The sequence below is a fragment of the Squalius cephalus genome, assembly GCF_949319135.1.
Source record: "Squalius cephalus genome assembly, chromosome: 3".
NCBI classification, from domain to species: domain Eukaryota; kingdom Metazoa; phylum Chordata; class Actinopteri; order Cypriniformes; family Leuciscidae; genus Squalius; species Squalius cephalus.
The window spans coordinates 10,987,247-11,001,940 of record NC_137124.1 but is presented as its reverse complement, the minus strand read 5'-3'; the positions used below and the strand labels follow the sequence as shown (position 1 = coordinate 11,001,940).

At 38.0% G+C, this 14,694-nt stretch overlaps 1 protein-coding gene across 3 annotated transcripts; it reads left to right on the top strand.

Annotated features, from left to right (window-relative positions):
- The first annotated feature begins 5,872 nt into the window (after window positions 1-5,872).
- Window positions 5,873-14,240, top strand: cd68 (CD68 molecule). 3 transcript variants are annotated; one of them, XM_079866219.1, is made up of 6 exons: window positions 5,888-6,052; window positions 7,354-8,456; window positions 8,613-8,732; window positions 11,565-11,634; window positions 12,163-12,333; window positions 14,059-14,240. In XM_079866219.1, exons 1-6 carry the CDS (start codon window positions 6,007-6,009, stop codon window positions 14,196-14,198), a joined length of 1,650 nt encoding a protein of 549 aa, XP_079722345.1. In that variant the 5' UTR covers window positions 5,888-6,006; the 3' UTR covers window positions 14,199-14,240. The 3 variants fall into 3 exon arrangements, 2 of the variants coding, with proteins under 2 accessions (XP_079722346.1, XP_079722345.1); XR_013820521.1 differs by lacking the exons at window positions 11,565-11,634; window positions 12,163-12,333; window positions 14,059-14,240 and adding exons at window positions 9,628-9,748; window positions 9,869-10,268 and having other exon boundaries at window positions 5,873-6,052; XM_079866220.1 differs by lacking the exons at window positions 11,565-11,634; window positions 12,163-12,333; window positions 14,059-14,240 and adding an exon at window positions 9,628-9,832 and having other exon boundaries at window positions 5,873-6,052.
- The last annotated feature ends 454 nt before the right edge of the window (window positions 14,241-14,694 follow it).

Genomic DNA, 14,694 nt, shown 5'->3' with positions numbered 1-14,694 from the left:
TCACCTCTGTGAGATTGTTTTGTGGATCTTCGGTTTGGCTGCTTAGTTGTCGGCCTTTCGTTGTCGGACACTTTTTTCTTTGGATCGTGATCTGCATCATCCGAACTTGTCTTTCGCTTCAGCCAGGGGTCCATATTTAAACTACGCTAACCTAACAATTAATTGTCTGTGGCCGTGTTTGTGCGCGCGGGAAATATGCTGCGCATAACAATAGAAAACAAGGAGAAACGCGCAGTCACATGCTAAAACAATCAACAACGTCACTAAAACAAGTGGAAAGCGCGGGCGCGCCGCTGTCTCCATGATGACAAAGTACTGTATCGGCAAAAGATGAATTGATTTCTAGCCCTTGCATTAGCTTTACTACTAGATATTTATGGAGATGAAAAATAATAAGGCGCCCTATACAGCTATGATCAGCTGTTCGGCCGAGCATTCAATGTTGTTACGCTTAGTGTAAACTGTAAACTGATCAGTTGGTTTGTTGCTGCCGCGCTCTATCACTCGCACACCATAAAGAGCAAAATGGTTTTTAATGTTTCAATTTCGTGATTAAAATGACATAATTTGGAAGCGGATAATTTCTTCACAAACAGCTCATTATAACTCAAAATGTTAGAATGCTGCACCTACACTCGATACATAGTGTGAATAAGATCAACGCAACGCATTGACAGCGTGAAAGATATGATCTGTCTACAGCCAGGGCTGAGGGCTCAGCGGAAGACACAACACCTCCACCGAAATTCAAGCCCTGATATATAAATTAAAGGATCGTAAAACACTAAATCAGACATTTTAAGAGACTGCTGATGTATGTTTGCACACGATGGGACCCTGGTTAAAAATAAATATACTAAAATGTATTTGAAATACATTACAGTATACTACAAACACATTTACATATTTATGTACTAGTAATTGCAATTTAGTATACTAATTTGGTATACTAAAAGTCTGCTAAATTGGAACAACTAATTTTGTACTTAATGCAATTTAGTTATCCAGAAATAGTGCTTAAGTTCAACTAAATGTATACTTAAGTTACGTATATTTGATTGTGCTGAAGTGGAAATATTGCAAGTATACTTTAGGTTTAAATATCTTGCTTTTAAAGACTGATATTATACAGAGATCATATACTAATAGTGATATTAAAACACATTTTAGGGCTTAATATTAAGAAATGTGCATTGTGTAATAAAGAATTACTCCAAATAAAGTTTAATATTTATATCAGTAAGTCTTAAATGCATTACTATTTTAAATACATTTTGATATAGCTTTAGTTTTAAGTGACTAAAAATGACTGAGATTTTTTTTTGTTGTTGAAAACAAACACTTTTCCCTGAAAATGTCTTCTTTACTTTTGTAAATTTGTTTGCATTTTGCACCTGTCATTAGATGCATTTTTGTGTTCTTTTTGGTGAACAGTGTTAGATGACTAACATCATCAGAGATGCAAACATTTCAAATGTGCAAGAACGCATTGTCACAGGTTTTGTTTGCACAAAATGTCTCATCACAAATGCTCTGTATTTGCAGTAAATAGACGTTTATTTTCTGGGAAGATGACAAAACCTATTTGCAGTCTAATGATGGTGTCTATTATTGCTGCAAAATTAATCAAAATCGTGATACGATTCAGTGAGATTATCAAATCGTAGAAAGGTGATTTAATTAAATGTGTTTTGAAGTGAAGCACTGCATTGTTCTTTTACGCTCATGGAGCTCATGATACTGTGTTTTCAGCTGCTCATTTACAGTAAATGCTGCTACACACCAGAAATCTCCAAGTGGGTAGATATCTAGTTTTTGTTTCCTATGTATATACAGCATATATGTGTATATCTTACATGTATATATCTTTTTCAGATATTTCGATCTAATGGACGAAATAAGCTCGTCTTACTTTTGTGTCTATATTTCTAATGTAGGCTATATTTTATTAATAAAGTGCAGTGTTATTTTACATTTGAATACAGTTTCTGTACCTGAATACCTGAAAATCTTAACACTGTTTATTTCAATCATATCTTTGATCATTTGTACTGTATCTATTTGTTGTGATTGCTAATTATTATTATTATTATTTTTATTAAGTGTTTACTTGTCTTTAATAATGCTTAAAATGTTTGCTTAATTAGTTTGGGTAGTTGTTTTTCTATGGTGTTTTTACAGGCAAATATTCCTTGCATAAGTGTTTTTTAGCCTGCTGATTTTTGTTCATGATATTTAGCTGCAATTAAATATTTTCCAATAAGTAAATGTGAATGATATCTAAGGTTTTTTTTTTTTTTTACCTTATTGGAATCGAAATTAGGAATCAATAAGTGGAATCAGAATCGTTAAAATTCAAACGATACCCAACCCTATGTATAATATAGGTTCTTTATCAAGAATGAATTCAGGCTGAATAAAAATATGTAGCTTTATGATCTCTGGCATTCACTTAGTATTGATCTTAAGGATTTTAGAGGAAATTTTCTTGTACATTGGGAAAAAAGCTGAGATCCTGAGGTTACAATAAAACAAATCTCAACAAGCTTGTGTTTTCACTTCACATTTTTTCAGTGTATTTTCCTAGACTTCAGATGTATGTAGATTAATAGAATAAGATGTAATCGTATGTGTGCATACTTTGACAGTCCATTTTCAAGCGTATAGTAAGACATGCTTAAACAGACTGTCCTTCTGTAGCGGTCACCCATGCCGTGCATGAGTCAAAATTTCACTTCCTTCATTTCTGTCACATGAATGATGAGCAAAAACACTTCCTTATGAAGGCAAATAGAATTAACTGATGCCATTTTTTGGTTTCCTTTGTAATTATTGATTTATTTTAAAGCTGTCTTTATTTATTGGCAAGTAGTAAGTTATTTTATTTTATTTGAGTAAGATAGGATCATAAGCGCAATATATTGGGAGACATATGGAGTGGGTCAGACATGATTTGATGACCACTTCATCAAGTTTTGTTTTGTAGAAAGACTTCCTTTAAAGTGAAAGTGAAACTTCTAAAGTTGTGATTACGAGCTCATCACATTCAAGTGCTTTGTTGTTGGAAAGAACAAGAATCATGGAGGACACCAGGTTTATTCTTGCTATTTTTGGAAAAATCCGAAATTATATTAATGTTCCCTTCACTCCCTGCTGAAAAAACCCTCCCGCTAAATCCAGCCTAGGCTGGTTGGTTGGTCTTAGCTGGTTTAAGTTGGATGTAGCTGGTTTAGGCTTGTCTTCCAGCCCAGCCAAACAGGTGTTCAGCTGGTATTAGCTGGTTTCAGCTGGTCTCCCGGCTTGACCAGCTAAGACCAGCCTGGTCAGCTAAAAAAAAAGTGTCCAAAACCCCTCTAAAACCAGCCAGGGAGACCTACACTGGTTGTCTGGTTTCAGCTGTTTTTCCAGCAGGGCTGACAGTAGCCACGTTTCCATTACCCTTCAAATTGCGCAAATTGAAATTGCGAATTGAAAATACGCCCAATGTAAACATGTCAATTTCGCAAAAACTCCCATTTATCGCAAAAAAGTTTTTACGCTCGCATGAGGAGGTTTTTCAGGCAATTCAAAAAAGGAATATTTCGCAAAACTGCAATGGAAACAGTTTTTGCGCATTCACAGGTCACCTGACTTAGAGGGCACTGTGTGTTTGGACAGAATACGATACAGAGTTCTTTATTAAATTCATAAAAGACAAAAGAATGACAGAAATATTGGATTCTAAACCTCAAAGAAATGTCACAATCAAGACCTCGGAGCAGAAATGAGTGAGAAAAACCCAGAAACACCTCATATGTGCCCCTCATAAGGGTCTTTCCTTGCCATTAATGCTTGGATAACACGCCTACGTTTCCTTCCATTAATAATAATAATGTCTAGTGCGGTACGTGGCTGTGATATATATAAACCTAGTCGCATAACATCGGTTAATGGAAATGCCGTCATTTCGCAATAGTTTTTATCGATATTTAGAAAAAATCGCAAAAGTTTTGCGCAAATCTGTAATGGAAACACGCCTAGTGACAACTGACAATAGGAACATCCACCATGCTATCTAGATGGTCAGCTTGCTGACGATTCTGGAATTTCGGTCAAATATGGGCTATTTTCCCTGTACAATATGCTTTAAATGATTATTCATATATGTTAATATGCATTACTTTAATTACAAGACAAAGCGATATAGCTGTTGCAGAAAAAACTAGTAAAGAATAGCAGTCACAGCAGCAATCGTTCTACTCCCCCACCATGTTTAAAGTTTATGGCCAGCCCAATTCGGGAGCCCCGAGCTTCCCAATAGTAAATACGACTTGAGAGGTTGTTCGTGTCCAATTTTTACCAAGGAAACTAGCATTTACGATAGCACGTGAAGGCAGCATAAAAACGCTATACATAGCCTATTTATATGTCATGGGTGTAACGCTGAAATTCACAGAAGATGAAGATAATTCCAAGGTTTATTAAACAAGTACTAACAAAAAGAGCCAACAACACGAAACAGTGTGCTATGCACAAACAATACCGGACACTGAACTGATGACAAGCAGGAACTAAATACACGGATGATAACGAGACAATGACAGACAGCTGTGATGACAGTTAGTGTCCATGGTGATTGATGACGTGCAGGTGATGGCTGATAGTGTGCAGGTGGGAAACATGAGGGATGCTGGGAAGTGTAGTGCCGTTGAGGTGTGTGACAGTACCTGTGAGCAGGCGGCCATGGCGGAGATGACCCTTCAGGCGGTGGCGGAGACGGAGGGAGGAGCCATGGTGGAGGAAGGGCTGACGACTCCAGGGGGCCGACTGACGGAGGTGGAGCAGGTGGAAGAGGATACTCGGATGAAGGGCAGAGAGGTGGAGACCGGGGATCCACCGACCCTGATGGAGTTGGCGACTGGCAGACCTGCGGCGAACCCAGATCACTGAAGATGGACTGAGGGTGAGCTGAGGGGCTGACAGGAAGCAGAGGCAGGGATGAGAGATGGATGATGGGAGGAGGCGGGAGAGGAAGGCTGGGTGGGAGTTCAGGGGACAGACACAGGCTCTGACGTGGTGGCGGCCATCCTGGCTGAAGGCTCAGGCGGTGTGGCGTCGGCGGCCATCGTGGCTGAGGACTCAGGCGGCGGCCATCTTAGCCGAGGGTTCAGGCGGTGAGGTGGCGGCCATCTTTGCTGAGAGCTCAGGCGGTGAGCCGGCGGCCATCTTTGCTGAGGGCTCAGTCGGTGACCATTTTTGCCGAGGACACAGGCACGGCAGGTATGACGTGAACAGTCTCTGGCTGGGCAGGCATGGCGTGAAGAGGCTCAGGCTCGGCAGGCCTGGGGGTGTGGCGAGGAAGATGGCTGGTGATGGTGGTTGAGTGGTTGTGTAATTATCATCAGCCTCACCCACGGTGAAGGCTGAACCGTTCAACGACAGCACATGATCCAGGTATTGTGCGAATGAACATGGTTTAGCGGCTGAAGCTGGCTGGTACAGAGGATCATCCAGTCCAAGCACGTTCTTTAGGACGTCATCTGTCCAGGTGAGCTGGTGTGAAATATCTAGAAACTCACAAGGACATTTCTTTATATGTAAACAACTAAGAAAAAATAACTAAGATCTGCTTGGTTGCCACATAATACAAGATTCTCAATGAATATCTGTATTAAAGATGATTGCCACAATATAAATGTATCATAAAAGCAGTTCTTCTAAATGTTCCAAGAAGTAAAACTGACAGCGAGACAGAGTCCCATATCGTCTGTTAATTTTCGTTTTCTCCAAAGCAAGCTAACACAGTCACTGTACTAAATTTCTAGGACTCTTGTCTCTGTAACTATTTGGACAAACACTCAAAACTAGTGTGGTAAAGAACTTCCTTTACCGTCCTTATCAGTGGTTTCGTTTCAGAGGAATAAGTGCGCTGTGTTACAGGCTTTCGACACCAGTTTCTTGCGCTGCTTTACTGCTGACGATCCAGACAGTTTTTTGTGTCAGGTACATCGGAATCAAGGCGTAAAAATGAGACACGGATTATTATTGATCGCTCTTTTCATTGCTGCAACAGGTAAAGTGCACTATTTTACATTATTACTCGTTTTGAAAGGAAATGTTAAATTACACTGTGTGTCCACCATTAATTAAACACTGTTATTTAGCCTAATTAGTACTTACTGACATAACATACAGTAGTGAGTCACACTGCACTGGAACTTGAAAAAATACTAACATATGGTACTATATGCCAAAAAAGTGCAAGCCATAAAACTGACTGATTTCTTCAAAAAAGAAATGACTGTGCTGCAACATACAACTTCTGTATCCTACAGCCTAATTTAATTAATATTTAACTTTTGTGATTAGGTTATTTTTATTCATGAGAAAGATTTTTTAAACAAAAATGACAGGGAAGAGATTTATTATTTGACATACTTTTCGGGAACTAGTTTCGATTTCCATGCATGACTTGAATCAATGCTATGAAGAGAAAATACTGAGGTCAAATTTTGTATAACACGTCAGAACATTATAAAGAGTAAAGAGCAAGAAATATTAATAGCCTAAAATGTTTTTTTCTTTAAGTTGGTATGATGTACTTTTCTTCCCTTAATATTTAAAATGGACTGACTAGTCCAGTTCAGAAGTGTAAACTCTCAAGTGTACAAAAACTGTAGCTGGGGTGGTACCCTTTCAAAAATACACCTTTGTACTTAAAGAGTGCATATTAGTACTGTAAAGGTAAATATTCATACTAAAAGTATACATATTAAATTGTAAATTAGAACCTTTTTAAAGGGGAAGGGGATTTAAGGTTTATTGGGACACTTTTTCCCAGTCATCTCAATGGCAAAAAGTGACCCAATCAACCTGCACTTCCCCCTACCATCCCAGTGACAGCTTTTGAACCATTTCTTCTGAGAGTGTACCCAAGTGCACATTTTTGTCTACTGGTAAACGAACTTTCCCTAAAGCAAAGAGAGTGTGATTTATTTTGTCAGCACTTTCTGTTATGCGACTAATCTAAGGATCACACATCACGTGAAATCGGCTGAAGTGAATTATCACATTTCCCTATTGGTAAATTGTGAAGTGTGTACTTGTGACAGCGCGCGCACTTGTTGGGAGGAAGTGAATGTATGTAAACACCATGTGTAAAACAGATGGAGGCTCTCTGTATAGTGTGTACTTTCTTCTCAAAAACGTTTACCTAGCTAAATGTTTTATACGGGTAATTATTAGGGTAATTATTATTAATTTTAAATTATGAATCTTTTGTTTTGCCACTGAATTTTTTTGGCAGATGTAGCTCACGCTTGGGAACAAATTTTCTCACAATCCTACATCACAAGTCTGCATCTTTTTCCTCAGCTCTCACCTCAGGTGAATATAGTTCAGCTGTTATTGTCAAACCGACCACAGCAACCCACCAGCCGAAGACAACAACCCACCACCCGATCACAGCAACCTACCACCACCCTAAGATAACAACCCACCACCCGAAGAAAACAACCCACCACCCGAAGACAACAACCCACCAGCCGAAGACAACAACCCACCACCTGAAGAAAACAACCCACCACCCGAAGACAACAACCCACCAGCCGAAGAAAACAACCCACCACCCGACCACAACAACCCACCACCCGAAGAAAACAACCCACCACCCTAAGACAACAACCCACCACCCGAAGAAAACAACCCACCACCCGAAGAAAACAACCCACCACCCGAAGAAAACAACCCACCACCCGAAGACAACAACCCACCACCCGAAGACAACAACCCACCACCCGAAGACAACAACCCACCACCCGAAGACAACAACCCACCACCCGAAGACAACAACTCACAACCCGAAGAAAACAACCCACCACCCGAAGACAACAACCCACCACCCGAAGACAACAACCCACCACCCGAAGACAACAACCCACCACCCGAAGACAACAACCCACCACCCGAAGACAACAACCCACCACCCGAAGACAACAACCCACCACCCGAAGACAACAACCCACCAGCCGAAGACAACAACTCACCACCCGAAGACAACAACTCACCACCCGAAGACAACAACTCACAACCCGAAGACAACAACCCACCAGCCGAAGACAACAACTCACAACCCGAAGACAACAACTCACAACCCGAAGACGACAACTCACAACCCGAAGACGACAACTCACAACCCGAAGACAACAACCCACCAGCCGAAGACAACAACCCACAACCCGAAGACAACAACTCACAACCCAAAGACAACAACTCACAACCCGAAGACGACAACTCACAACCCGAAGACAACAACCCACAACCTGAAGACAACAACTCACAACCCGAAGACAACAACAGCCCTTCCACCAGCACCAACGCCACCCACCACAAAGGGGAGTTATAATGTTACTGATGCAAAAGGCAATATCTGTATTCTGGCTGACTTGGAAATCGGGATCCGTGTAAACACCAGTGAGGTAAGAAGCTTTCTGTTGGAGTGATCTATGTTACATCCAAATGCGATTCCTGCTTATTGTATCTAAACCGCTTGTATCCTTCACACTGTCTACCTTGTCATTTTTCCATTTTCCATATAAATATTATCCATTGTTCTGCAACATTTGTCTTTCTAGGTTAATGGGACGTTCATTGTTCAGCCAAGCAAAACTACTTCCAGTGGAGATTGTGCGGATAAAAAAGCTAAAATCATTCTCAGTTTTAATGAAGGCCATTTTATCCTAAAATTTAAAAATGTAAGTCTGTTTAAGGATTTTCAAAAATAGCCTATTCTGAACAATGTTGTAATGTATGATGAAATTTACTCAACAAAAGATAACAAAAGATATACATTTAGAAGATCTAGTAGATTCTTTTACCTTTGTAGTTAGTCTATTTCAGACTAGACTTTTTTTGCAAAAAGAATTGATGTATCTTTCAGTACAACCTGGGTTTGTGTGGTCTGAAAACAGAACTTTGAGGCACTTTAGGAGTCAGTATAAAAGACTGGGTTATATATTCTCCCTGCCTGAGCTGCCTCTCAGCAACAATTTAACCAGTAAGCTCACAGGGAGGCACCCGCTGTCTCAGCTGATTGATTACGATATGGTGACCCACATCATATATATCTGGCAACAGATGGCAATGGAAACTGTGGTTGCCATAGTAACTACATCTCATACAATAAACAGAATATAAACGGATCTCAAACCAAACATTTGCTACAACCACAGCTATACCAAAATATTTGAGTTATCGTGAATAATAACATTACAGAAAAGAAAAAAAACGTATGCCAAACTGGGCCGAGGACAAGGCCATTCTTTTAGAAGAATACGGTAAAAGAAAAAACACCATCAAAAGTCGACATAATCCATCAGTCACTCATGTGCACAAGACCAAAGCCTGGCAGGAGATAACGGAAAATATTTACTCAAGAAATCTAACTGTCAAGCGCACAGTAGAAGAAGTCATGAAAAAGTATGAAAAAGTAGTTGTGAGCTCAAGAAAAGAAATAAACAACTACAAAAAGAATCTGGAAAAACCGGTGAGTTATATATGCTAGCTAAATTGTATTATGTGACTGGATATATTGTATCAAAAAGTAGCGCTTGGTTTAATACAGTTAAACAAATGTTTTATTGTGTAAAGGAGGAGGGCCACCGCCACAAGACCTGTCCGAGACATCAAAACTGCTACAAGAAATATTAGGGAAGGATTCTCTGACTCTAGTCGCTATTGCTGGCGTGCCTCAAAGCAGCTCGGGAAGCAGGTAAAATAATGCAGATTAGCGCTAATGCATTTCGTAAAATGTCTTTTGCTTTCAAAGATGGTCATGATGTAAAGATACAGAGTCTGGGCAAGGTGCAATAATAATAATTTTTTTTTTCAGCCTATCCACCCCAAACTGGGAAAATGTTCCTGGAGCGACAAGCCTCACTACCAGTCATCCAGCCGTGAGGTTACATTAGGTTATTAGTGACAGCTGTGTCACATTCGGTAACGTGTAAAAAGCAAAAACGTTTCACAATTGTGACCCTGGACCACAAAACCAACAATACATTGTATGGGTCGAAATTATCGATTTTCTTTTATGCCAAAAATCATTAGGATATTAAGTAAAGATCATGTTCCATGAAGATATATTTTGTAAATTTCCTACCGTAAATATATAAAACAATTATTTTTGTGAGTGGATGCAGCAAAATACGAACATAAATGGACAACTTTAAAGGCGATTGTTAAGATTTTTTTGCACCCTCAGATTCCAGATTTTCAAATACTTGTATCTCGGCCAAATATTGTCTTATCCTAACAAACCGTACATCAGTGGAACACTTTTTTATGGTGTATAAATCTCAATTTTAAAAAAGAAAATTGACCCTTGTGACTGGTTTTGTGGTCCAAGGTCACAATTTAATTGTTAATATAAATAAAAAGTTGTTTTATCCGTTTTGTTTTCAGACAGTCATCTGAGGAGAGAGGATCGGCCAGAGTAACATCTGGTCTCGCTGAACTTCAATGAGAAGTTCTTTTGCTGCAGAAGAGGAAAGCAGAGTTGGAGATTTCAAAATTAGAAATGGAAAAAGAAAACTTAAATATGCAGAACATAATACTTCAATACAAAATTAACAAACTTGCATGAGGGATTAATACATTTACAGCCAATAAGAGAAGAAGAATAACACAAACATTAATTTGTTGATATAGAGTATTTATTATTCAAATGATTTTTAATAGACCTACATAAATATTCATTTTATATAATAACCCAGTGTAATTTTCTCATTGTAAATGTTTCGATGTCTGTTTTTTCTCTTCTTCTTCAATTTATAGCCTAAATAAAAATGTAGTTTCATATATTGAAGTCTGTTTTCATTTTATTTATTTTTTATTTTTAACTTATTAATTTATACAGCATCTAATCTGGAAATTAATATACAGTTTATTGTATATTATATCACCCTCCACGTCTTAATTTGGGTGCACTGCTTTATCAGGGTCAGCATGAGGGTCATCCTTCTTGTGTTATTCTTGTGCACTCCAAAAAAAAAGTTTTTTGATATGTTAAACAGAATGACACATGCAATGATGACTCTCCCTGCTCTTGTTGGTTCCAGACGTGGTGAAGACAGTGAAATCTCCTTTTAAGCTGGCCAATCGTCCTTTCTATAAATACTCTGGTTTTTGTTAGAGCAGTGTTGTATCGTTCCTGCAATATGAAAAACGAAAAAAGACAGCTATCTCTATCCGCACATTTAACTAATTTTATTGATCTATTCATCTTAGCTATACTGGTGTTATTTAAATGAATTTTACCTGTGCAGCTCCTATTGGATTTCTAAAAGGTGTCTTAAGCCATGAACGACAGGGTTAGCTGATTGATTATGAGATGTTGATCCACATCATATCAGTATGATGCAGTTATGTAGATAATGTTTGTTACTCAGGTGGTTTATTGCTTGTTACAGGATTGTTGTTGTGATTTGAAAATTGTGTGATGGTTTTATAATACATTATGGTTCTTATTCTATTGTGTTTGTGTATTTTTGGATAATATTCTAATGATCTTTTTTTGGACTTTCCAGGATGAGACCAAAAAAAAGGTTTATGCCGAGTTAGTGGAGTATGATTTGAACTATGCTTTCAAACATGGAGGTAAATTCCCTGCCATATGACTGGTCCAATTTGCCTTATAAAACACCCACAATTACACACATCCTCAATTTTCAGCAATTTATTCCCAGGACTTTCAACTGTTACCTGTATAGTTACACAGTTTTTGTATTGGGCATCTAAACAAAGAGGTTAAATAAGTATCTGGATTTTTTAACTTTAATAAGTTATATATATTTTAACTTATTGGTTCCTCAAAAATCTACTGAAAACAGAATTCTTCAAAATCTTTAAAAAAAGATATAAATAGCCAAGCCTCAATAAAACAAATAAACACTAGTGAGGAATACTTTCCCTCACTGTGAAAAATTCATATGCATGAATGCATTTCATTTTGAATTCAAAATCAATATGACTTTGCATAAAAACTCAAAGATATTTAGTTTTTATGTCCATGTGAATACATTTTCCCAATTTGGTTGTGGAAGAGTTTTGACCTATAATTATGACTTTTCGTTACAATTTCGTTTGTATGTTTGATCAAATTATTTTTTATTTTTGTCAACAAAGCAATGAGAAATTACACAGGGAAGAACGAGTCTCTTGAGCTGTTTTCCGCGGATCCGGGTCACTCTTACTCCTGCAGTTCTGAGACCGTGTACATGGGGAACGGTGTGAGTCTAGTTCTGACCAATTACAGACTTCAGGCCTTCAACATCAAAAACAAGGGATTTGGCACAAGTAAGTATAGAGTAATGACTCTTCAATATCTTAAAGCACCCCATCCTTGTAGTCCTTAAAGAAACTTCTATGTTTCACTCTACATCAAGTTATGTTGCTATTTGGACTATCCTCTTTGCCTTTTTTATGCACTGTATAGCTTATGTCCTGGTCACAGTGATCTTACCAAGTAAGACATGTTCCTGGATCAACATATTTTGTGTCATATTCCTAACTCTACCCATAAATTATCCCTAAAATCAGAGGGAAATGATGGTGAATAACACTGATGTAGAAGCACAGGTTGTAAGCCTTGAACTGTAAACTCAAATCTGATTGGTTGATTGGAAATCCTGTTCCAGGATCAACAAAGATGCTGTTATAAAGTCCAAATGCTAACATATTATTAACTAATGTGGATGCATGTTTTTTTTTTTTTAAAGGGGTGGTTGATTATGATTTCACGTTTCTAGCTTTAGTTAGTGTGTAATGTTGCTGTTTGAGCATAAACAACATCTGCAAAGTTACAACGCTCAAAGTTCAAAGCAAAGGAAGATATTTGCTTTTAAAGAAATCATTTTTTAAGGACTACAACAAACGGCTGGTAGGGACTACACTACAATCCTCCCGGGTTAGTGACATCACCAACCCTAAAATTTACATGAACCCTGCCCACAGAACACGCAGTCCATGTTGAGAAGAGGAAGAGTTATTGTAGTAAAGCACATTTGTGAGTCTACTCAAGCTGTCGCATCCGTCTTTTCACATGCAGTACAGTACGTAACACAAATGCAATAGCATGTCACTCTGTAGGCATCTTACAACAGTTCCCACACGAGCGATTTATAGATTATCATGACAAAATATGCTAATCAATGACTTGAAGATAGTTAACTCCACATCAGCTACATAAATTCGTCAACTACCCATTCAGAAATGTCCTGTTGCATTCTATGTGTTGTCACTTCTTGAGTCTCTTCATCATCACTCCGCCCTCTGCGCCTGGAGCAGCAGCTCATTTACATTTAAAGGGACACACACAAAACGAAGTGTTTTTACTGACCCTCAAAAGGGGACAACTTTAATATGCTGTAAAAAATTATCTGTAGGGTATTTTGAGCTAAAACTTCACATACACACTCTGGGGACAACATAGACTTATTTTACATATTGTAAAAAGGGGTATTATACCCTTTAAATCATGAAAATCTGCTACTTTTTTAAATAGCTTTTTTATTATTTGACATGACAACTTTAAATGTCATGCACATTCAATTATTATCTGTAATACAACTGTAAATGAGCAGTTGTGTCTGCAATTTTGGCCACCCATTTAAGTATTATGTATATCTGTATCTACTGAATTATTGCTATTTTAAGACTGGAAAAATCTACACAACTTTTGTCGAGATTTACAGTTCGGATGAGTCGACACTAGATGCTGAAAGTCAGAGCCAGTCTTCAGATTTGAGTTGACAGATTTTACAGAAAATTGCATAGTGTAAAATGATCACCGACTTTTGTTTCTTTTAGTTTCAGACTATAATTCTGTCCAGTCAGAGAATCAAACATTTGTTGTTTAGTGTTGGATTCCCAGTTTTTCTTGAACTACTCACAACGTTGGCAAGTTTATGCCTAGTGTTTTAAAAATGAAGTCGTGTAGTGTGTTCCACCCTTTAATTTTTGCCTAATTTAATAAAATTAAATTTTAATTTTAATTGTGCTCTGTTTGTGTTTGTCCAACAGCTGATCTATGCAAGGCTGATAAACCGGACTACCGCATTCCCATCGCCGTGGGCATAATCCTCATCATTCTCATCATCATTGTAGTCATTGCTTATCTTATCAGCAGAAAACTGAGAAGTAATGGGTACCAGTCACTATAGAGGCCTATAAGTCCTGATTTATACCAGCGATTCAGGCTTACAGGAGATTTAATGCTGTTATGTATGTCTTAAGTGAATGTTACTCATATACTGATGATGAACATGGATGGCTTAGGATCTGTCCAAACAATGTTTACTATTCAGAGACCGAATGCCACATCCTAACACAAGCTGCAATCATACAAACAAATGACAAAGTTTGTAAAAAAATCAACTTTTTTTGAAAGAACCTAACCTAATCCTGACATTACAGAAGGATGTGCAAAATCTACATTTGCTCCATCTTGTGTAAGTGTTCTTTTCTGTAGGTGCTCTTCACTGCTTGTCTCATGCATTGCTTTTTCTGCGATTGGCTGATCAGCCAATGTTAATCTGATTAATATATCCAAATTTGGTTTTAAACCAATAGGCTGCATAAAAGGGAATTCAGTTGCTCATGTTTATGATGGGATATAAGCCTTCACTGTGTTTTGTAATTAATAATAGAATAGCTTTT

What these genes read in the sequence shown, in the direction of transcription:
- cd68 (XM_079866219.1), top strand. Translation starts at nt 6,007, where the DNA reads ATGAGACACGGATTATTATTGATCGCTCTTTTCATTGCTGCAACAG. An exon ending in CTATGCTTTCAAACATGGAG is followed by an intron (nt 11,635 to 12,162) that starts GTAAATTCCCTG and finishes TTGTCAACAAAG; the next exon opens with CAATGAGAAATTACACAGGG. An exon ending in AAACAAGGGATTTGGCACAA is followed by an intron (nt 12,334 to 14,058) that starts GTAAGTATAGAG and finishes TTTGTCCAACAG; the next exon opens with CTGATCTATGCAAGGCTGAT.